Source organism: Kogia breviceps, chromosome 4, assembly GCF_026419965.1.
Source record: "Kogia breviceps isolate mKogBre1 chromosome 4, mKogBre1 haplotype 1, whole genome shotgun sequence".
In the NCBI taxonomy this organism is placed as follows: Eukaryota; Metazoa; Chordata; class Mammalia; order Artiodactyla; family Physeteridae; genus Kogia; species Kogia breviceps.
The window spans coordinates 115,068,586-115,092,761 of record NC_081313.1 but is presented as its reverse complement, the minus strand read 5'-3'; the positions used below and the strand labels follow the sequence as shown (position 1 = coordinate 115,092,761).

Genomic DNA, 24,176 nt, shown 5'->3' with positions numbered 1-24,176 from the left:
CAGTGGCTGATTGCCCCCATTTCCTCTATGTCGCTTGACTATGGCTATGAGGTACAGACTGGCCTCCAGCGTGCCCCAGGATTATGTGTTTGCATTAGGTGGGTCAAAATTGAGGCTCAGCAACTAGAGATTACAGGGTGCGAGAGATCTTTGGCTGCAGATAGGGATTCAGTGGGAGACTTACTGGTTGGAGCCACAGCTTAAGTCAAATTTCAAAACGACAGACTTTAAGAAGGTATTTTAGGGTTGTGCTATTGAACTTGTGGTCTTTTGGTATGGCCTGGGGAAATAAATGTACGTGGTACCATTGTGGTGGTTTTACTGCAGTTTAGCCTCTTGTAGTAAAATAGTATTTGTTTCAGTTCCCTTTTACTAATTTCTCTCTGCGTTCTTCTCAGTTCTATCAGGCTCTTTTGCCCTAACTTCTCTCCATCTATCAGACTCTCAGAGCTGCTGTAGATTTTGGGAGGAGGAATTGGAAAATGAGCTGTGACCTACAAGTCAATTTCCCCAGGTGGATAAAGTCCACTGTAAGCCACAGAGGGGCCTCCTCATTCCAGCAATCTGACCAGGCTGACGGATTTGTAGTCTATGGGGGCAGGGGAGGAGGTGGGGGCCCGTATTTCTTGGGCTAGTGAGGAACTGCCTGAGTCTTTGCAGTCTAGGCAGAGGAGGCAGGAGGCACTGGGGTGGGCTAGTCGCCTGGGCTGGGGATGCCTGGGCAGATGTGGAAGCGGCTGGAAAGGTGGCACTGTACTGGGGTTGCTGGCGCTGCGCTGTTCCTAGGAGACGGAGGAGCAGCAAGCCTGTGGGGGAGGGGGAGCAAGTGGGTTGCTGCTTTTAGCAGCTGAAAGGGCTGCAGGGAGCTCTGGGTAAGACATTTTCTGCTGCTGCTGCTTCTGCGGTAGAAGCTGCCGCGAGTAAGTCAGAGGAAGGAGAATCAAGAGGGGAGGAGGCTTCATTTGCAGCCATGCTGAATCACTGTTGCTGATCAGATCTCCCGCTGGTTGGCTGGGAGAACCGAGAACAGGGCTAGGATCCTCCAGTGCATGCACAGTTCAGCGGCTGCCACCCTGGCTGGGCCTCACACAATGGACGGTGAAAGGTATGTTATGTATAAGTGTGTGCGTGCACGCACGCGCGCGCGCTGGCGCGCGCCTGAGTGTGTACGTGTGTGTGTGTGTGTGTTTGTGTGCGCTCGCGGTGCAGCCACCAGCTTTGCGTTGGCATTGGTTAGACAGGGTTGGAAGATCTGGTCACTGATGGATCCCAGCGGGCAGCAGAGTCAGAGCAGGAAAGCCCCTTTCCCCAGAGATCCGGCTTCCACAGAGGCAGGTCTGGGTTTGCTGGGCAGCGGAGCACGCTGAAAGAAGGGACTCCTGGCTGGTGTTCGGGAATAGTTTCAGCATGGGCTGAATCAGGCTGTTTCAAGGAGGCGTTTCCCTTTCCTGGCTACTTTTCCGGGGTGGTTTTTCTTTGGTGGGGGGTTTTTGATATCATTGCAGGGCTGACCTGACATAGAGTGCTTGCATTTTCACTCTGAAGTGCTCAAGCCGTCAACACACATGCCAAGCTGATGTCTTTCCTAACTGTGTGTGTGTGTGTGTGTGTGTGTGTGTGTGTGTGTGTGTGTGTGTGTGTACCTGTATACACACACAAGTTCCTGTAAGAAGGAGAGAAATCCATTCAGGTGACACTTGCTCTGAACCGACTTCCATTTGCATTGAAAAGTTTACAAATTATACTGGAAGTTATATTCTTTAGAGAAACTCTTGCTCCTTCCATCAGGGATTTCTTTATGAATATAAATTAACAGATGAGAATTTAAGTATTTCTGTTGAGCTGGATCTAACTAGCGAGGGATTGTTTCCTGGCAGGCACATGTATTTTAATAAATTTTAAGCTTTTATCTGAGGATCTGATTCTTTCATCGTGAAGGTGCTCAGTGTGGTGCAGGGGCGGGTCATTCCTCTGTGTGCTAAAACGTCCCCTCTTCATTCTGTGGGTCTGCGGCTGGTAGAGAACAAGGCTTGCCATTTTCCTTGAGGTGAGAAGACTGCAAGAGCGGTCAGGCCATGGCAGTGGACAGCCGAGGAGGGAGGGCTGCTGCTCTGAGTTGCCAGTTTGATTCAGATGGTAACCAGCTGGTTAAATGATAACAGGTTCCACTAAGTCAACACTGTCTGGAGAGCACCTCAGTACACTTTCTTTTGCATGGATTGTCCCAAATCTTGCCCCATCTCATGGGGCAGAATGATGTCATTAAACATCTCTAGACCCCATTAGAACTGGCATGATTGTTTGGTGTCCTCTTGTCTGAAGAGGCCCCCAGGGATTGTGTTTCTTGATGTGACTCCCAGGAAGAGTTCGGGACATTTTAGACTGAGTGTGGTGCTGGTACAGCATCTCCCTGAGTGCCCTTTGCAACAGGAGCTTAGTGTTGGACTCTGTGTGGCCACTGGCCGACAGAGCATCTGAAAGTCTGCTTCCTTGGGACAGAGGTTCACAGTGTCCCCACCTTGTCTTATTGGTCTGGTAGCCAACAGAGGGCAGTAGTGATGTGAATGGAGGTTTAGAGATTCTAGATTTGCTTACATGTTGGGGCTGAAAGGTCCATTTCAAACTAGCAGCAGCAGATAAAAGTACTGCTTCCCAAGCATTTTGGGGTACTTATTGTGTTCTCAGTTTTGTGTTCAGAAATATAATGAGTCCTTGCCCCCAGGAGCTCTCTTGTTCTTCAACACTCTGGTACCTCTCAACTGGGATGGCTGATGTCTTTGGCATTACAACACCTAGTGTTTACACGTTCTTTTAGTTTTTCCTATCAAAGGCAGAGAAATCGAAACCTTGCAGCTTCCAGTGTTCACCAGGTCACCAGGCTCACTACCTTTTGTTCCCACTCCAGGACCAGCTAACCCTGCCAGGCATCAAGTCTGCTGAGATCTGCTCCAGTCTCCATTCCCACTGCTCGCCCATAGCGCTACCAAGAGATCTGTGGGTCTCTTTTGTGATCACCCGTCCTGTACAGCACTCCATCCAGTCTCAGATCCTTAGCTTCCAGAGTTTGTTTTTGCTTGGAATGCCTTTTGCTTCTACTTTTCCAAAAGTTATTCATCTATCAAGGCCGTTTTAAAGTTCCACTTTGTCTTGCAAACCTAAGCTTTTCTGGTTCTGGCAGATGTTCTTCCTAATTCCAATTCCGTAGTTGGGTACTGAATAATAGGCCCACCCACAAGATGTTTTTGTGTTTTTGTTTCATATAAGTTCCCAAACTGGGAGATAGGTCCTCAAGGGCAAGGATGCTGCCTATACCTCTGAATACTCCACATTAACTACTGTGTGGCTGCACACATAGTAGGTGTTAGATAATTATTTGCTGATTAGCTGATAACTTTTGTGGGAAGCTCTGATAACTAAAAAGGAAGCTCATGAGAGAGGCGATTGAAACCTTTGGCCAATAGGTTCATCCTTGGATATCAGCCTTATTATCTCAGCATGGGTAATTGACCCCATGGAATGCTTTGAGGTGGGGGCAGAAGAGGGGGAAGTAGCCTTGTTTCACAAGTTCCCTGGGAAACTCAGGGCCAGAGAAGCTGAGTGACTGGCCTAGGATCACATGTCAGACCTCTGGGGACTGGAGGGATCCTGAGTCTGGTTCTTCCACACTTAACCAGCTGAAGCTTAATTGGGGCTGTTTTTAAGCATTAAAAATGTTCAGCCTAGAGATTTCTAATGAACAATTTTCTTTCTTTGTCATGAGGGTACGAAAATCATGGGCTTTGGGATAACATAGAGCTTGCAGTAAATCTGTTTCATAAACTGTATGACCTTGAGTATGTCACATTTTTTCAGAATTAATTTTTCTTTTCAGTGTAGAGGGACAGTTTCCTTATCTCATAGAGTTGTTGTGAAGATCAAAGGAGGCAATTTAGATAAAACACCTAGTAAGTTTTTGAGGCGCAGCGTGAGTACTCAGTAAATGGTAGTTGCTGTCATTGTTGGTGTTCATCTATTGCCCTGTTGTACTCCATGGTTTGTGCTTGGATAGTACCCAGGGCTTATTTTAGGGCCTTCCTATATTGATAATCCAAAGAAGATTTTGTGGGACCATTCCCATGAGAAAATTAGAGAGATCTTATCACGTCATCATCTCCCATCCACCTAAACTTGTCTCCTCACAGTAAGATACCACACAGGGCGTGGCACTTCCTGTTGTAGGATTCACCAGCACCTACCTTAGTCTTCCTTTTTATAGACACCCTGAGGCATCTGGATGCTTTAGTGGTTTGGAACCATGAACTAGATACTCCTTTGTTCAGGCCAAAATCTTAAGAAGAAACTGAGTTTACACTCACCTTTGCAGTATCCCCTAAGCACTCCAGCTCTCTACAGGACCTTCTGATGCCAAGTTTCCCATCTCCCTCTGTGAAGAATCATTAGACCTTGATCAGTCAGAGGAAGTTGACTTTGTCTTCTATTTTGCATAGGAAAAGGGTCCCCAGCTCTCAGCCACTACAGTGATAAATTGTGTGTGTGTGTGTGTGTGTGTGTGTGTGTGTGTGTGTGTGTGTGTATAGAGCAGATAGACATTGAAAATGACAGTAGCTCTGGCTACTGGGACTTAATTTAAGTTCTGGAAATCAGCCTTATGGATGAATTACAGTAAATTCCCAACTCATATGAGGTACCTAGAATGGTCAAATTCATAGAGGCAGAAAGTAGAATGGTGGTTGCCAGGGGCTGGGGAGAGAGAAAAATAGGGAGTTATTGCTTAATGGGCATGGAGTTTCAATTTGGGGAAATGAAAAAGTTCTGGAAATGCATGGTTGCACAAGAACATAAATGTACTTAAAGCCTCTGAATTACACTCTTAAAAATGGTTAAAATGGTAAATTTCAAGTTACATATATTTTACCACAGTTACAAAAATTTACAGGCAAAGTCTCTGGCATATCCACAAGAATTGCAGAGAACCACAGCTTTTGGAAGAAGCATCACAAAAAGGGGAAGTTGGTTGTCCATTTTTCTTAAAATTGTGGTGGTTTTCTTCGTCAGAAGCATTGGGATGCCCCTGATTGTGAGGGGCATTGTGCGCCCAGCAGTGTGCCGTGAACTTGTGTGAGCAGTCCTCAGAGGGAGAATGGCTCATCCTTATGGAGGAGAGCCTGCTCCTGGAACTCCAGGAATTTATCTTTCCATTCTTGATCAGGAACAGATAGAGCATATTTTTTGAAAGAACATGACACACACAGCCAGTGCTCTACAAAGTCTGAGTTTTGCAATGCCAGGTGTAACACTGGCAAGACCTAGGGAAGAGCAAATGTTCACTGTCCTAGCCTTTCTCTTTTCCTCTCAGCTCTCTCCCACCCCTAGAAGGCATGGGTGGAAACTTCTGTAGAAATTTTTCGGCATCACTGCTGCCTGAAGCATATGTGCATTTCAACCATGATAAATGAAACCAAATTTTCCATTTTGGAAATACCTTTTGGTGAAGCAAGGTTTTCAACTGCAAGAAAACAAAGTCAGTTGAAAGAAACCTCTTGATTTCCCCATACCCAGATTTGGGTTTTTAGGCTTCTGCTTCTTGCTACGTTTTAGATTGTTAAGACACATCCAGACAAGAACATTTTTGGGTAAGTTTTCTAAAGCAAGTGTTTTATTTGATGAAATTTGCCATTGTAGAATGACCTATTTTTTTTTCAAATTCTGGATAAACCCTAAAACTAGGTTAGACTTAAAAAAGCATTAATGCACTATGTAAAAAATAACTTGAACATATTTTGTTCTTAGATACTTTTTCCCTATCAAATAAGTTCAATGGTTGTCAAGTTAGAAATCTGTAACTTTTTATAATTTAAAAGGATTTTTCAGACTCTCGGCCCAACTTTCCTGGACTTTTCTTTTTAACTTGTGAAAGTCTATTGTAACCTCTATCAAAACCACACACATGGAAAAGCTCAACTCTCCTAGTCAAACCAAATAGAAGCTTAGCTTCCAAAAATGCCACATAATGAGGCTGTGTTGTTGTTGTTTTTTTTTTAACATCTTTATTGGAGTATAACTGTTTTACAATGGTGTGTTAGTTTCTGCTTTACAACAAAGTGAATCAGTTATACATATACATATGTTCCCATATCTCTTCCCTCTTGCGTCTCCCTCCCTCCCACCCCTCTACGTGGTCACAAAGCACTGAGCTGATCTCCCTGTGCTATGCAGCTGCTTCCCACTAGCTATCTATTTTACATTTGGTAGTGTATATACGTCCATGCCACTCTCTCACTTCATCACAGCTTACCCTTCCCCCTCCCCATATCCTCAAGTCCATGCTGTGTTTTCTTTTAGCCTTTCTCTCTCCTTGTCTTAGTCTGTCTGTCCGAACTCAGGTGTTTCTCTTATGTTTTACATTTTTTATGCAGCCTGCTTAAGAGATTTCCCCCTTGGTTTTGAAGGAAGCTAGCTGTGAATTGGACTCTTAGGAATGTGATTAGTAACATACCTGTTCTTGAGCTTGTTTATGAAGGAGCACATTATAAGAATGGCAGCAGCTGCTGGCCAGCTTTGATGCATCATGATGGGCTTGTGTGGAAATTCTTAGTTCCGTATAATTAATAATATCAACTCCCATACATAATGCAGTTCCCCACAATCAGTGGAGTGAAACAGTGCTGTCACAGGTCCTAGGGGATTCAGTGTTTTTCATTTAGCCTGGTTTGGCCATACCATGACAAACCTCAGAGAGTGGATCATAAGGATTGAGCTCCCATTGGCCGATGGGCTGTGGACATTATCCCAAGTCAGCAGACATTGCTATTAAGAGCATAGGCCCTGGAGTCAGACCTGGGTTTGAGTGTCAGTTCTCTACTTAGTAGTTATGTGGGACTTTTGGACAAGTTTTATCACAGTGCCTCAGGAGATAGTACCTCATAGGGTTGTTCTGAAGATAAAATGAGTTAGTAGAGGTAAAGTAAGCTTTCAATAAATGTTAACTGTTACTCTTACCCAGGAGCTGTAGCTTACTGATACATATCTTCCCTGTGTCCATGTGTCCTGTTGCAGGGAATCAGCTGATGCTGTGAACTGAGGTGGCACTGTGAAGGTGTAGGAGAATATGGAGCTCTATAGCAGCCTGTGTGTAGGGGGTGTTTCTTGATGACAGGACTGCACCATCGCACCCTGAATCCTGCAGCCTGGGTATCTTCAAGTGCCAGGTCCTTCATTCATCCAGATGCAGAAATCTAAATTTGGTCATTTTGGCCTTGAACTTTAGGATTGAGAAATATGCTAGATCTGCAGTTTGCCCAGAGCCTGGTAGGTTCCGAAATCCTCTCTTGTCAGTTTCCTTTGCTGCCCAGACTTGGAGAAGTGGAGTCATGCTGATGAACTCATCATGACTGAGGTACAGCAGTCAGAGTGTCACTTTATTAATTTGCGATGAAAAGTATTACTGGCACGATGTTCCTGAGGGCCTGCTACCACTTTCTTACTTCCTGAAGGAGAACCATGGGGGAGGCCAACTTGATCAAGAGGCTCCATTGCAAGCTGAGGACTGAGTTAGGGCGTTTGAGTGTTTATAGGTTTCAAGTTCCACAAGTTACTGAGGCTGAACCAAATGATTGTCCGATGAGTAAATCATATCTTTCATAGATAGTGTTGGATGAGCTGGACCAAGGGCTTTCTCAGTCTGATTCTTTTTTTTTTTTTCGATTTCCTTTTCTAAAGGACACTTTTGTTGAGGGATTTTAATGCATTCGGCATAGTCTTAACTCCAACTCAGAGTTGTGTTGCCCTCTTTAGGTGACTTTGACTCTCTTTATTCTGTCTCACCTATAGCCTGACCATAACGTGCTTGGGCTCTGTGTGTGTGGCCCACGCTGCCTGAACTTTATTTGCATCTCTTGAAGACTTGTAGGTGGGGATGCAGTCTTTAACCCTCAGCAGCGTTTCTTAGACTCCCATTTCCTCACTTCCCATTCTCTCACACCCTGGATGCTCTGGAGCTCCTCGTTTGGCACATCCCCCAAACACTTCTGCACACCTTGGATGCTCAGAGGTTTTTATGTCTCCTGCTTTGCTGACATGCCTTCTACTGCCCTTTCCTTTCCATTTATTGCCTGGATTTTCCTTAGTGACGGAAAGAGCCTAAGAACTGACACAGTAAGCAGCAACCCTTCTTGCTTTCTTCCTTCTACTCTAGTTGAGTCTGGCTTTCTCTTCTCCACCCGCCTCCACATCCTCCTGATACTGTATCACCAATGCAGGGGACTAGACTGGCTAAGAATGCCCCTCCCCTCCCCCCAGCACCTCCTATGGGGAGGAGGGTGGGGGAAGTTGAGAGGGCTAAAGCTATAATTATTTTAATGTGGGGATGTGAGGAAAGATGGAATAATTGACCGTTATACCTCATTTACTTATCCATCCATTCAGTTACTCAGTAATCATTTATTGAGCACATGCCATGTGCCAGAGGCTAAGACTATAGAGGGAAATAAAGCACCATCCTGGTTCTCATGGAGCTCAAAATCTAGGGTGGGCAGTGGTGTGCAAGAGCCAGCACTCACCCACTTGCCGGAGCTGCTTGTTAAATTTTTAAGAATTTTGTGAGTCATCACTTTCTAATTATTTTGCTAATATCTATGACCTTTAGATTATGTCTGTTATACTTGTGTAGTGGAAGTACTGTATGGTGGTATAATGCACATCTCTTCCCAACTCCATGTGTTCAGTGAGATCCCATTGGTGGCTTGAAATCTGCCATGGTGGAGCTATCTACACCAAGGAAATTGGCAAATGTTACAAATCAGGGCTCCCTTCTTTGTAACCAGCTGTTACACATTTACCAGCACACACTCTGTGGGGGAGAGAAGTAAGAGGAGTAAGAGGAGACAGAGAAGTAAGAGGTAACTACAGTATAATACAGAGGGAAGCACAGAGTACCGTGGGAACACAGAAGAGGGGAAGTTAGTCCAGGGTAGTGGAGGATGATAGAGAAGACCTTCAGCAAGAAGTCTGAAGCGCTGGTGGGAATGAGCTAGACATAGGGGACAGTGGGTGGGGATAGGGCAAAAGAGCCTGGTTTATTAAGGCAATTGTGAGTATTTTAGTACCTCAGTAACAAGAAGTCTTCAGGACAACGATGAGATTATGCAGGGCCAGACTGGGTCTCTGAGATTTATTCTAGATGCAGTGAGGAACCAGTGAGAGGTTTCACATAGAACGTGCCATGCGCACAATGACATTTTGTAAAGATCATTCTGGAGTCTGTGAGGAAGTTATCGTAGTAACCCAGGTGAGAGATCTTGATGGCCTGGACTGAAGTGGTAGCAGTGACCGTGAGAAGGGAATGGAGTGGAGAGATAGTAAAGGACCTAGGATCGGTGGGACTTGTGGTTATATGTGAAGTGAGAGAGAAAGAGGGAGGGAAGAAGGTATCAAGGGTGATATCCCAGTTTCTTGGTTAGGTGCGTGGGTAGTTGGTTATACCTCTGGGATCGAGAATATAGATAGAGTAGGTTTGAGGGAGGGTGGGGAGCATGAGTTGAGTATAAGTTACTGTGAATAATCTAAGTAGGGGAGTCAATTCAGACACTGGATATATGGCTCTGGACTTTAGAGGAGAGGGGAGGGTGGGAGAAAAGGCTGTGGGAGGTGGCGTGCCATGAAGAGGGCCTGATGTTTAGAGTTTATGTATTTTTATGTATAACTTCTATAATTAATAGTTTGTGTGTATTGATTTGTAGTTTAACTCTGAAGACCAGCTCTACTTTCATTTTTTAAAATTGTTGGGTTGGGGGCAGTGGTTGGGGCACACCATCCCTTTCTGCTGTGCTCTCTACCACTGTGGGGACAGTGAGAGGTCTTCAGATCAGAGTTCATTGATGAGAATGATGTAATGAAGACCTGCTGTGGGCATGGCCCTATGCTGGGAAGGCTAGGCCGTATGAGAGTCCTTGGACACACAGTCCTTGCTTACCAGGAATGTCGAATCTAGCATGAGGGGGCTGGGTGGCTAAATATGTGCTATGAAAAGGTACTCAAACACAGGTCAGTAGTCTATGTGCCAACTGAGTTACAGGCCAGAAATACTACAGTGGTTTAGGGAAGGCAGAGATCACTTAGGACTGAAGTATTCAAAGGGCTTCATAGAGGAGGCAAAACTTAACTCACTGGTCCATTATGGAAGTCTGGAAAGTGCAAAGTCCAACACAACAAGGGAGAGCAAGCTTCCCAGTTACTAGTCACAGTGGAGGTTGTTGTCAGTGCTTCCAAAATGGCTATATTTGGTCTACATCTCTTCCATATATGTAAAATAGAACTAATAATTTCTGTCCCCTGGGCTTTTATGAGCTTTAATCTTATTAGTTCTCTGTCAGAAACCTTCAGTTGTTCCTTATCAGTACCAGATTACATTTTTCTCTTCCTGTCTTTTTAAGTCTCTCTACAGTTTGAAGACAACATTTATAATGAATATTTGTGCAGTGTTTTACAGTTTCTAAATTTACTCCAGGAATGCAAGTATAGTGTAGTATTAGAAAATATGTGTCATATATGACATTGAAAGATTAAAGGGAAAAATCCATGTGATCATCTCATTAGATTCACAAAAACATTTGATAAAATTCAGTTTAACTTTATGATTAAAAAATAAAACACAAGGGAGTTTTCTTAATTTGATAAAGGCCATCTTCAGAAATCCTAAAATTAACACACAATGAGGAAACACTACAAACATCTTTTTTAAAAGCAGGAAGATGACAAGAAAATTCATTAGCACACTTTATGTTCAGCATTCTGTGATATATGACTAAAGGTGGCATAACAGGTGAGTGGGAAAAAGAAGAAGTATTCAATAAATGGAACTTACAGGAAAAAATTAGATCCATATTTAATATAGTGACATAAAAATCAACATCAGATAAAATAAGGGCTTAAATATCAAAAGCAGAAATGTTAAACCTTTAGTATACAATAGAAATTTATATCTGTCTGGCATGGAGTAGGGAAGGACACTAACTACAAAAGAAATTATACTTGTGGGATTTTTAATATGAAGTTTTTTATCTTTACTGGGTTCTCCCCTTCCTTGATAACATTCTCTGTTTTGAGATTTTCTTCACCTTTTTAAACACATAATTCTAATCATCTGTCTTGATATTTATCATACTGTGCTCAGCTAACTTCTTTGCACCCAGAATGCAGGCAATCCCCAAGTTCAGAGGTCTGTAGCTTACATTTTCATGCTGAACTGAGAGTGGGAAGGAAGCCATCTGTCCTGGTCAGACAAACTGTGGGTCTGGCATGCTGGTTATATTGGAATGTTCCAGTGGCTACCAATCCCAGTGTGAAATCGAGAGAGAGTCTCAGGTCTCAGGAACTTTTTCTTAACCATAGCAATGCCTATCTTGAGCCAGTTTGCAAGACTAGGTGGTAGCATCAACAGATGCCCACTAGGGGAAGGCAAAGGAAGCTACTCTCAGTGTCTTAGAGTTGGAGTGAACTGTGGGTCCCCAAATCTACACAAGTGGAGAAGGTTCTGTTTTTCTACTAGCAAAGCAGAGCTTAACTTTGTCCAAAGAGACATAACTCCAATGTCCTGGACTTGACTTGGAGCTGAATAGTTTTATCAGTTTTGGGAGAAGGTCCTTTCCTTGCTCATTTTTTGGATTCTTCTTTCCCACCCCACCGTCAACTTGAGACTTGTTGCTCAGGGATGATTGGGCATCTAGCTGGCATCCCATAGGAATTTGAGTGTTTTGTCTTTGCTATAGAGGGCTTTGAGATTATGGGTGGCTCTTGCTAGTCACCACATGCTCATTTAGCCCACATCGGTAGTCTTTTTATAGCAATTACAATCCCTTGTCTTTCTATGGGATTATGGTTTCGCCAAAGCTTTCACTCTTGTGCCACTGTTCTCCACGCTGTAGCCAATGTGATCTTTCTAAAGCACAAATGTGTGCACCTACTTCCTGCTTTGCTTAAAACTCTGATGGCTTCTCATTGTTTTAGAATGAAATCCAAACTCCTTAGCTTTGTTTATGACACTTAAAAGACTGCTCAGTCTTGTAGGCTTTTCTCTTGATACTCTCCTTTAGTTTTACTGAACTTCCAGTGCTTTGAACATACTTGACTCCTTTTCTCTGGGTCTTTGTTCATATTGTTTCCTCTGCTGTTGCCCGTCTTCCTTTTTACCTGGCTAATTTCTGGTCTTCCTTAAGACTTCTGTTTTTCCTCAGCTTCTAGTAAGTTTTTCCTCAACCTGCCAGCGCTGGGATAGTTGCCTATCCTTTGTGCTGCTGAGAAATGTTTACCTGGCTTTCTCTGTCACTGAACTCTAAGCTTTGTGAAAGCAAGGTCTGTGATTTCCTTATTGTTGTGTTTCTCTTGAATTTAAATACAGTGCTTGGCACATAGTAAGCTCCTTTAAATGTTCGTTGAATGAACCAACATCCCTGTGAAGTGAGTGGTATAGTGCTTAATCTCTCCTCACCCCCTACCCTTTTAGGGATGGAGAGATGGAGGATAAGGACCTCCCACAAAGTTACACCTGTGCTTGATGGAAGAAGCTGAGCTTGGATCTGAGGGGTACATTTTCTGAGGCGTGCATTTTGCACCGGAAGATCCTGAAGAAATTCCTGACCCAGTGATTTCCTTCCCTGCTGGGTCTGTGGTGAAGAGAACAGGCTGACAGAGATGCCCCTGGTGGGTGGGCAAATGCATGTGTTTGTGGCAGTTGAATGAACGAGTTTACCAACATGTGATCCTCTCTTTCCCTTCCCACTCCCTTCCTGTTCACAGCATCAAGCTGAGCTCCCAGCCCCCAATACAGGCTGGGGATGACGAAAAGAACCAGAGGACGATCACTGTCAATCCTGCCCACATGGGGAAGGCGTTCAAGGTTATGAATGAACTGCGGAGGTACTTTTCCTATTTTGCTCATGCCCTTTTGGAAGGAACTTGCTGGGTGAGCGTCATCAGAGACTGAGAACAGAGGTCAGAACACCACCAACTAGTGAAGTCTGACTCTTCCTCACCCACACTCATCACTTGGCTTTCCCTTTCAAACTCTGATAGAGACAGAATGGCTTCCTCAAATCTCTCTCTTTCCTTTGTATTTATTTAACACTTATTGTTTCAGTGCTTAATCACTGGGGAAAAAAATCCATTATGGTTACAGCAGTTCTGTTCATAAACTTGATTTCCAACTGAACCAGGTGCATGAAGGCCAGTAATAGAATGATTGCAACACCTACACACAATTGCAGATTAAAGCTTGTGGATGCCAGGCATTTTCTTTGGGCCTCCCTCTCTTATGCTTTGGTCTGAACTTTTGTCTTTGTCAAGACAACCACATGAATGGAAGAATACCTAGCTTCTAAAATGCAGTTTAACTCTATAAAGAAAGAAATGAAATGCAGAAGCACTCATCCTCACTGAGCTAAACAGTGAGGGGTGCGCAGGCTATTTGTAAGGCCAATGTGCATGTTTGCTGAGCTTTGTTGCAAGACAGGTTCAGGGCACTGAACATGTTTTTCTATACGAAGGCTGTGCATACAATCTCTTCTTTATCAGAGAGCTCAGAAACTTCCTTTGCCCATGGCATTATTTGTTACCTTTTTTATTGAAATACAGTTGATTTACAATGTGATAGTTTCAGGTGTACAGCAAAGTGATTCAGTTATATATATATATTCTTTTTCAGATTCTTTTCCATTATAGATTATTACAAGATATTGAATATAGTTCCATGTGCTGTACAGTAAATCTTGTTTATCTGTTTTATATATAGTAGTATGTATCTGTTAATCCCAAACTACTAATTTGTCTCTCTCCCACTCTTTGCCCTTTGGTAAACATAAGTTTGTTTTCTATGTCTGTGAGTCTGTTTCTCTTTTGTAAATAAGTTCATGTGGATCATTAGTTTAGATTCCACATATAAGTGATATCATGTGATATTTATCTTTCTCTGTCTGACTTACTTCACTTAGTATGATAATCTCTAGGTCCATCCATATTACTGCAAATGGCATTATTTCATTCTTTTTTATGGTTGAGTAGTAGTCTGCTATATATATATATATATATGTAAAAAATGATAGAGTATATATATATCTATATCATATATATATGGTATATATATACTATATTATATATATACCATATATATAATATATATACACCATATATATATATATATATACACCATATATATATTATATATATACCATACCATATATATATACCATATTTTCTTTATCCCTTCATCTGTCAATGGACATTTAGGTTGCTTCCATATCTTGGCTGTTGTAAATAGAGCTGCAATGAACATTGGGGTGCATGGATCTTTTTGAATTAGAGTTTTCATCTTTTCCAGATATATGCCCAGGAGTGGGATTGCTGGATCATATGGTAGCTCTATTTTTATTTTTTTAAGGAAATTTCATACTGTTCTCCATAGTGGCTGCACCAATTTACATTCCCACCAACAGTGTAGGAGGGATCTCTTTTCTCCACACCCTCTCCAGCATTTATTGTTTGTAGATTTTTTTATGATGGCCATTTTGACTGGTGTGAGGTGATGCCTCATTGTAATTTTGATTTGCATTTCTCTAATAATTAGTGATGTTGAGCATCTTTTCATGTTTCTGTTGTGCCCATGCCATTATTTACCACGTTTCATCCTATTGTGAGTTGTAACTGTTTATACCCTCTTTGTAGGTCATGCGCTCCCTGAGGGCAGGGGCAACTTCTGAGTCATTTTAATCTTTAGTACCTCTTACTTCATAGGAGCTTTGAGTTATCCACCAAAGATGCCCAGACACACTGGCTAGGCTCTGGGATGCGTGGGTGAGGGTACGAGGTAAAAAATGATAATAAGTCAATGAAAATGGTCTTTCTACAGTGCAAATAGGTGTTATGAAGGAAAACTGCATCAGGTGCCTGCCAGGTGATAGGTATGCAATAATTGTTAGTTTCCTAAAGGGTGTTGTGAAAGCAAGCAAGTCAAACCGCAACTTTGGAGAACACTTCCTAAAGGGGAAGATGCTTGAGCTAAATTCTGAAGAACAAGTAAGAGTTAGAGAAATGTAAAGTGGTAAGGTTAGGGGGAAGTCTTCCGGCCAGAGAAAATGGCATGAGCAAAAACACATATAGCTGAAGATGTGTGTTTTGGGTAGGGGCTTAAACTACTTGTAAACAAAAATTCTATATTCATTTACTCATTTCTCCTTTCTGCAGGCCTAGTCTTTGGCATTAAAAACCAAGTTAAATTAGATTTGTCTTATGCCCTACTGATCAAAATTTTTTTAATTAATTAATTTTATTTTTGGCTGCATTGGGTCTTCGTTGCTGCGCACGGGCTTTCTCTAGTTGTGGCAAGCTGGGGCTGCTCTCTGTTGTGGTGCATGGGCTTCTCCTTGCAGTGGCTTCTCTTGTTGCGGAGCACGGGCTCTAGAGCACAGACTCAGTAGTTGTGGCGCATGGGCTTAGTTGTTGTGCGGCATGTGGGATCTTCCCGGACCAGGGCTCGAACCTGTGTCCCCTGCATTGGCAGGTGGATTCTTAACCACTGTGCCACCAGGGAAGCCCTACTGATCAATTTTTATTAGGCTTCCTGCCAGATTTTGTAGAAGCTCCATCCATCCATAGTTGTTTTAGGCATTGGGCAGTGCTAACGTTCAATCCTAATTCTCTTTTGTCACTAAAGAATTTGTGTTGTGTTCCCTAGACACTATTGAAGTTCCTTATTTAGTTCCCTTGAGATTGGCTTGTGTCCTTTGTCTGATTTAAGACTTCAGGTCTCCAAATAAACAACCTAACTTTACACCTAGAGGAATTAAAAAAAGAAGTTCAATCTAAGCTCAAATTTAGCAGAAGGAAAGAAATAATAAAGATTAGATAAAATGAAATAGAGACTAGAAAGACAATAGGAAAAAATCAATAAAACTAAGAGCTGTTTCTTTGAAAAGATAAACAAAATTGATAAATCTTTAGCTAAACTAGCCAAGATAAAAAGAGAGAGGATAAAAATTATAAATGAAAAAGGAGACGTTACAACTGTTATCACAGAAATACAAATCATTACAAGAGCCCACTATGAAGAATTATATACCAACAAATTGGATAACCTAGAAGAAATGGATAAATTCCTTGAAACATATAAACTATGAAGACTGAATCAAAAAGTAGAAAATCTGAGCAAACCAGTAATGATTAAGGAGATTGAATTGGTAATCAAAAATCTCTCAACAAAGAAAAGCATGACCAGATGGTTTCGCTGGTGAATTCTACCAAACTTTCAGAGAATAATTAACACTAGTCCTTCTCATACTCTTCCCAAAACTTGAGGAGGAGGGAATACTCCCAAACTCATTACCAGCATTACCCTGATACCAAAGCCAGCTAAGGACACTACAAGAAAAAACTGTAAGCCAATATCCCTGATAAATATTGATGCAAAAATTCTCAACAAAATTCTAACAAACAGTATATGTATGATCTGGTAAAATATGATCTGATAAAAGGGTCATATACCATGACCAAGTGAGATTTATCTCTGGGATGCAAGGGTGGTTCAAGATAATGAAATCAATAAATGTGATACACCACATTCATAGAATGAAGGATAAAAATCATAAGATCCTTTCAATAGATGCAGAAAAGCTGTTTGACAAAATTCAGCATCCTTGCATAATAAAAGACTCCCAACAAATTGGGTATAGAAGGATCATACCTCAACATGTTAAAAGCCCTGTATGACAAACCCACAGCTAACATCATAATGGTGAAAGTTTGAAAGCTTTTTCTCTGAGGTCAGGAAAAAGACAAGGGTGCCCACTTTCACCATTCTTTTTTTTTTTTTTTTTTTTTTTGCGGTACACGGGCCTCTCACTGCTGTGGCCTCTCCCCCTGTAGAGCACAGGCTCCGGATGCGCAGGCTCAGCGGCCATGGCCCACGGGCCCAGCCGCTCCGCGGCATGTGGGATCCTCCTGAACTGGGGCACGAACCCATGTCCCTTGCATCGGCAGACGGACTCTCGACCACTGCGCCACCAGGGAAGCCCCTCACCATTCTTTTTTTTTTTTTTGCGGTACGCGGGCCTCTCACTGTTGTGGCCTCTCCTGTTGCGGAGCACAGGCTCCGGACGCACAGGCTCAGCGGCCATGGCTCACGGGCCCAGCTGCTCTGCGGCATGTGGGATCTTCCTGGACTGGGGCAGGAACCAGTGTCCCCTGCATCGGCAGGCGGACTCTCAACCACTGCGCCACCAGGGAAGCCCTCACCATTCCTTTTTTTTTTTTTTTTTGCGTTACACGGGCCTCTCACTGTTGTGGCCTCTCCTGTTGCGGAGCACAGGCTCTGGATGCGCAGGCTCAGCGGCCATGGCTCACGGGCCCAGCCGCTCCACGGCATATGGGATCTTCCCGGACCCGGGTACGAACCTGTGTCCCCTGCATCGGCAGGCGGACTCAACCACTGCGCCACCAGGGAAGCCCCTCACCATTCTTTTTGAACATAGTACTGGAAGTTCTAGCCAGAGCAGTTAGGCAAGAAAAAGAAATAAAAGGCATCCAAATTAGAAAGGAAGAAATAAAATCATCTCTGTTTGCAGATAACATGATCCTATATATAAAAACCCCTAAAAGACTCCACCAAAAAACCGTTAGAACTTAAAAACAAATTTGGTAAAGTTGCAGGATACAAAATCAACATAGAAAAGTCAGTTTCATTTCTATACAATAACAAACTATCTGAAAAAGAAATAAAACAATCTCATTTACAATAGTGTCAAAGCAATAAAATATTAGGAATAAATTTAACCAATAAGGTGAAAGATCTGTACACTGAAAACCATAAGACATTGATGAAAGAGATTGAAGAAGAGACACAGATAAATGGAAAGATATCCCATATTCGTGGATTGAGAGAATTAATATTGTTAAAATGTCCATACTCCCCAAAGCCATCTGTAGATTCAGTGCAATCCCTATCAAAATTTCAATGGCATTTTTCACAGATAGAAGAAACAATCCTAAAATTTGTATGGAACCACAAAAGACCCTAAACAGCCAAAGCAGTCTTGTAAAAGAAGAGCAAAGTTTGGAGACATCACACTTCTGATTTCAAAATACAGTTGGCCCTTGAACAACGTGGGTTTGAACTGCAAGGGTCCACTTAGCTGGATTTTTTTCATTAACTGCTATTGTAGTGCACTATCTCTGGTTGGTTGAATCCTGGATATGGAATTGTGGATATGGAAAAGTTATACGTGGATTTTCGACTGCATGGGGAAGGGGGAGTTTGCTCCCCTAACCTCCATGTTGTTCAAGGGTCAACTGTATATGACAAAACTATGGTAATCAGAACAGTATAGTATAGACATGTAGACCAGTGGAACAGAATTGAGATCCCAGAAATAAACCCACATGTATATGGTCAGCTACTATTTGACAGAGGAGCCAAGAATACTTAATAGGGAAAGGATAGTCTTTCATCAAATGGTGTTAGGATAACTGGACATCCACATGTGAAAGAATGACATTGGACTCCTATCTTGCACCACTCACAAAAATTAACTCAAAATGGATTAAAGACCTAAATGTTAAGACCTGAAACCATAAAACTCCTGGAAGAAAACAGGGGAAAAAAAATAAACAAGTGGGACTTCATCAAACTGAAAAGCTCCTTTACAGCAAAGGAAAACATCAACAAAATGAAAAGGCAACCTATGAAAGGGAGAAAATACTGGCAAACATAAATCTTATGAAGGGTTAATATCCAAAACATATAAGGAATGCTTAGAACTTGATAGAAAAAAATGATTAAAAATGGGCAAAGGACCTCAATAAACATTTTTGCAAAGAAGATACCCAAATGGCCAACAGGTGCGTGGAAAGGGGGTCAACATCAATAATCATCAGGGAAATTCAAATTAAAATCACAGTGAGGTATCACCTCACACCTGTTAGAATGGCTGTTATCAAACAAACAAACAAAAACAGACAAACAAATAAAAAACACATAAGAGAGAACAAGTGCTTGTGAGGCTGTGGAGAAAAGGGAACCCTTGTGCACTATTGGTAGGAATGTAAATTGGTACAGCCACTGTGGAAAACAATATGGAGGTTCCTCAAAAAATTAAAAATTGATCTGTGGGCTTCCTTGGTGGCGCAGTGGTTAAGAATCTGCCTGCTACTGCAGGGGACATGGGTTCGAGCCCTGATCTGGGAAGATCCCACCTGCTGCGGAGCCACTGAGCCTGTGTACCACAACTACTGAGCCTGTGCTCTAGAGCCCGTGAGCCACAACTACTGAAGCCCGTGCGCCTAGAGCCCGTGCTCTGCAACAAGAGAAGCCACTGCAGTGAGAAACCTGCACACCGCAACAAAGGGTAGCCCCTGCTCTCAGCAACTAGAGAAAACCCGCATGCAGCAGTGAAGACCCAATGCAGCCAAAAATTAAATAAATGAATTAAAAAAAATTGATCTGCTATACAATGTAGCAATCACACTTCTGGGCATATATCTGAAGGAAAGGAAATCACCATCTCCAAGAGATATTTGCACTCCCATGTTCATTGCAACATTATTCACAGTAGCCAAGACATGAACACAACCTAACTGTTGGTCAGTGGATGAATGGATAAAGAAGATGTGGTATATATACACACTGGAATATTATTCAGCCATAAAAAATAGGAAATACTGTTATTTGCAACAACATGAATGAACCTCGAGGGCATTGTATTCAGTGAAGTAAGTCAGATAGAGAAAGACAAAGACTGTATGATCTCATTTATATGTGAAATCTAAAAAAGCCGAACTCACGGAAAGAGAATAGGTTAGTGGTTGTCAGGGACTGAGGGTTGTGGGAAATGGGAGATGTTCATCAGAGGGTACAAACCTCCAGTTTTAAGAGGAGTAAATTCTGGGGGTCTAATGTACGATGTGGTGACTATATAGTTAGCAGTACTGTATTGCATACTTGAAAGTTGCTAAGAGAGTAGATCTTAAATGTTCTCACCACAAAAAATAAATGGTAACTATGTGAGATGATAGATGTATTACCTTATTGTGGTAATTATTTCACAATATATATCAAATCATCACATTATACGTTTTAAACTCACACAATGTTATATATCAATTATAGCTCAATAAAACTGGGGGAGAAAGACTGCCTGGTTTAGCCAACTGTAGTAACTGCTTAAAGGTAGAGCTCAGGAAATAGACATGCACACAGAATTCCCCCAACCCTCCCTTTATATTATTAGCATTTTTTCTTTTTCTTAAATACCTAAAAAAAAATCCTGTTATGTCTGTTCCTTCTTTTGCAAGTTACCACATTTTTGCATCTTTCCTCAAAAGCATCAACTTGGATTTAACTTCCTCCAACAGTCCTGCTGCTTCTCTTTTGTATAAGTCAGCGTTTGCCAAGGCTGTTCTGAGGAACATTTCCTCAATATGCTCTGTGGGGAAAAAAGAGATCTGTAACAAAATGAGTTTGAAAAATGCTATATAAAACTGCTATACCCACCCCCTGAGATTCATAATATATATAGGCATATTAAAATCTCTGAGAAGTCATACAATAAACTTGTCTAACTGAGGGTTTCCCACATGGTTTTGAATCCTCTTTGGTTGTTGTTGTTATGTCCAGACCGAGTGTTCTGTGAAACCTATTTTGGAAAACACTGGTCCTTTGCTGAAATTTAAGTGAATAATCTTTGTATGAGTCAGGGTTTTTCAGAGAAACAGAACCAATAATATATCTATTTATATATCTATTATTATTGTATTATTTATATATATGTATTGCTTCTGTTTCTCTGGAAAACCAGATATATAGACACAGATATGTAAGAGGAGATTTATTATAGGAGTTTACTCACATGATTGTGGAGGACGAGAATTGCCACGATCTGCTGCCTACAAGCTGGAGAACCAGGAAAGCCAGTGGTATAATTCAGTCCAAATCTGAAGGCCTGAGAAACAAGAGCCAGTGGAGTATGTCTTGCGGTCCAAAGGCCCAAGAACCAAGAGCTTCGATGTCTGAGAGCAGGAGAAGATGGCCAGTACAGCTCAAGAAGAGAAAGAGAGAATTCACCCTTCCTCCACCTTTTTGTTCTATACAAGCCCTCTGTGGATTGGATGATGCCCCACCTACATTGGTGAAAGAGATCTTCTTTTCTCAGTCTACCAGTTCAAAGGCTAATCTCTTCTAGAGAAACCTTTGCAGACACACCCACAAATAATATTTTATCAGCTATCTGGGCATCACTTAGCCTGGTTAAGTTGACATATGATATTTATTTTTAATTTTTTTTTTTTTTTTTCTGTACGCGGGCCTCTCACTGTTGTGGCCTCTCCCGTTGCGGAGCACAGGCTCCGGACGCGCAGGCTCAGCGGCCATGGCTCACGGGCCCAGCCGCTCCGCGGCATGTGGGATCCTCCCAGACCGGGGCACGAACCCGTATCCCCTGCATCGGCAGGCGGACTCTCAACCACTGCGCCACCAGGGAAGCCCCAGGGAATCCCCTGACATATAATATTAACCATCACAGTCTTGTTCTTCCTCTTTGATTTTTTCAAATGGACCACAATCTGTTTATGTTTTGATTGGGAAAATTTTAGTTTAGGTTTAGGCATGGATTTCCCTTTCATTTTTAAATTAAAACCTGTAAGGCTTCCCTGGTGGTGCAGTGGTTGAGAATCCGCCTGCCGATGCAGGGGACACGGGTTCGTGCCCCGGTTCAGGAAGATCCCACATGCCACGGAAGGTCCCACATGCCGCGGAACGGCTGGGCCCGTGAGCCATGGCCGCTGAGCCTGTGCGTCCGGAGCGCAAAACCTTTAAATTTTTCTTTAAAAATTTGTAAATTTTGTAAATTTTTTGTAAAAAGAATATATTATAGAACATTTAGAAAATACAGGTGAGCAAAAAGTCACAGTGCTAACCATTGTTAACCCTTAGGAGATCTTTTTTTTTTTCTTTAAAATACGTCTCAACCAGATTTTTTTTCCTATGGGTGATTTTTATTTTTGTTTTATTTTTATTTTTTAAAAATATTTTAATTTTATTGGAGTACAGTTGATTTACAATGCTGTGTTAGTTTCAGGTATACAGCGAAGTGATTCAGTTATACATATACATATATTCATTCTTTTTAGATTCTTTTCTCATATAGGTTATCACGGAATATTAGGTAGAGTGCCCTGTGCTATACTGTAGGTCCTTGTTTATCTTTCTATATATAGTAGTGTACGTGTTCAACCAGATTTTTATTCTTAACATGTTGAACAAATTTTTTTTTTTTTTGAACAAATTTTTTATGTTACTGTTCTACAACTTCATTTTAAGTGGATGAATGATATTGTTTTTGTTTTTTTTAAAAAAACAAAAGTTCCCTGTTGTTGGATGTCTAGGTTTTCCAATCCCTCAAATAAATAATACCTGCAGTGGTTATGTGTAGAGCAGGATAGCACAGTGGTCACAAGCATAGACTCTGGAGCCAGGCATCCTGGTTTCAAATCTTGGCTCCAGTGCTGACTAGCTGTGAACCTGGGCAAGTTCATTAATATCCCCAACCTCACTTTTGTCAACCATAAAATGAGGCTAGTAATAGTTCCAGTCTTGCTGGCTTGTTAAGAGGATTAATAAGTTAAGTGCTTAGAACAGTGACAGCACATATATTACTGTTGTTAAGTACTTGTGCATATTTACAATTATTTCTATAAAATTAATTCCTAGAGGTAGAATTGCTAATTTAAACAGCATGTTGCATAATAATAATAACAATAACTATTCCTTAGATATTTTATGAGTCCTTGCAACATAGTGAACATTCTGTGTTAGCTGTTATTATGATGGCGATTTTTAAAAAAAGATGTCTATTTATTTATTTAATTTATTTTTGGCTGCGTCGGATCTTAGTTGTGGCACGCGGGATCTTTTGTTGCGGTTGTGGTGCGTGGGCTTCCCTCTAGTTGTGGTGTGCAGGTTTTCTCTTCTCTAGTTGTGGCACGCAGTCTCCAGGACGCCTGTGCTCTGTAGTTTGTGTCACGTTGGCTCTAGTTGAGGCGCACAAGCTCAGTAGTTGTGACACGCAGGCCTAGTTGCCCCGTGGCATGTGGGATCCTAGTTCCCTGACCAGGGATCATCCCTGTGTCCCCTGCAGAGCAAGGCGGATTCTTTACCACTGGACCACCGGGGAAGTCCCCTGACGGTGATTTTTTTTTTTGCTTCAGGAATGTGGCAGTAGGTGAGACAAAGTCTTGCCCTCAATCTTGCTTGCATTCTAGTGGTGTTCAAAGACTATATCAAATTCTGAGGTATTTAAATGGCTACCTTAAAAAACTAGAGTGGAATGGGGGAGTTAGGGAGAGAAAGGGGGCCTGAATAGACACTTTATTGATTTGGGTGAGTTTAATGGGAACTGGAGAGAGGCATACTTTGTTTTGATGAAGGCCAGGGTGAAGCACCTTGCCATTCAGGGGTCAAGCTAATGAAATGTTACCTGATATTCCAGGGACCTAGGGTTTTTTCTTGCATTATTTTCACATTCTCCTCCCTCAATTTTAAGCTATTTTAGTTCAAGCACACATGTTCTTCGCAATTTATGAATCACACAATTCACATGTTTCCTGTTCTTTATACTTGCATTGTAGAAAATGGGCTGCTGACATGGTAACCAACCAGGTTTCCTCCGCCTTTTGCACTTCCTCACTTTGCTCTGGTCAGACCAATAGCTGCTTCTGGGCAGCAGAGCCCTAATGGCTCTTTGTCTCCTGACTTACCAGCCAACCAGCAAGTGGGCACGTGGTCCTTGTTGGAATAGCACCCCCTCATCAGGCCTGAAAAGGAGCGACAATCTTCTATCTTATCTTTACAGTTTGAATCTCTCATTTCTCCATTGCAAAAAGTTCTCAGCTTCATCTTTTTTTTTTAGATTGTTTTCCAGTATGGCTTTATTACTAGTAACGAGCCATTTTAGCACACTGCTTTTTGTTTTTCTTTTCTTTTGAAGTATATCATTTTTTTAGCCTTTAAAACTTTTATTCCTTCTTGTTTTTAGTATAACTTTTTTTTTTTCTTTTTAACATCTTTATTGGAGTATAATTGTTTTACAATAGTGTGTTAGTTTTCCCTCTACAACAAACTAAATCAGTTATAGATACACACA

General features: G+C 41.9%; 1 protein-coding gene across 10 annotated transcripts in view; it reads left to right on the top strand.

The window, feature by feature from the left end:
- Positions 1-537: 537 nt before the first annotated feature.
- Positions 538-24,176, top strand: part of KLHL3 (kelch like family member 3) — a 124,854-nt gene continuing 101,215 nt past the window's right edge. For 3 of the 10 annotated variants that reach the window (XM_067031684.1, XM_067031677.1, XM_067031680.1), the window contains exons 1-2: positions 971-1,105; positions 12,793-12,912. In XM_067031684.1, coding sequence (XP_066887785.1) covers positions 1,050-1,105; positions 12,793-12,912 — 176 coding nt within the window. In that variant the 5' untranslated portion in view covers positions 971-1,049. Of the gene's footprint in view, positions 1,106-12,792; positions 12,913-24,176 lie in introns of those variants that run through there. The other 7 variants (XM_067031676.1, XM_067031682.1, XM_067031681.1 and 4 more) reach the window with 7 other exon arrangements.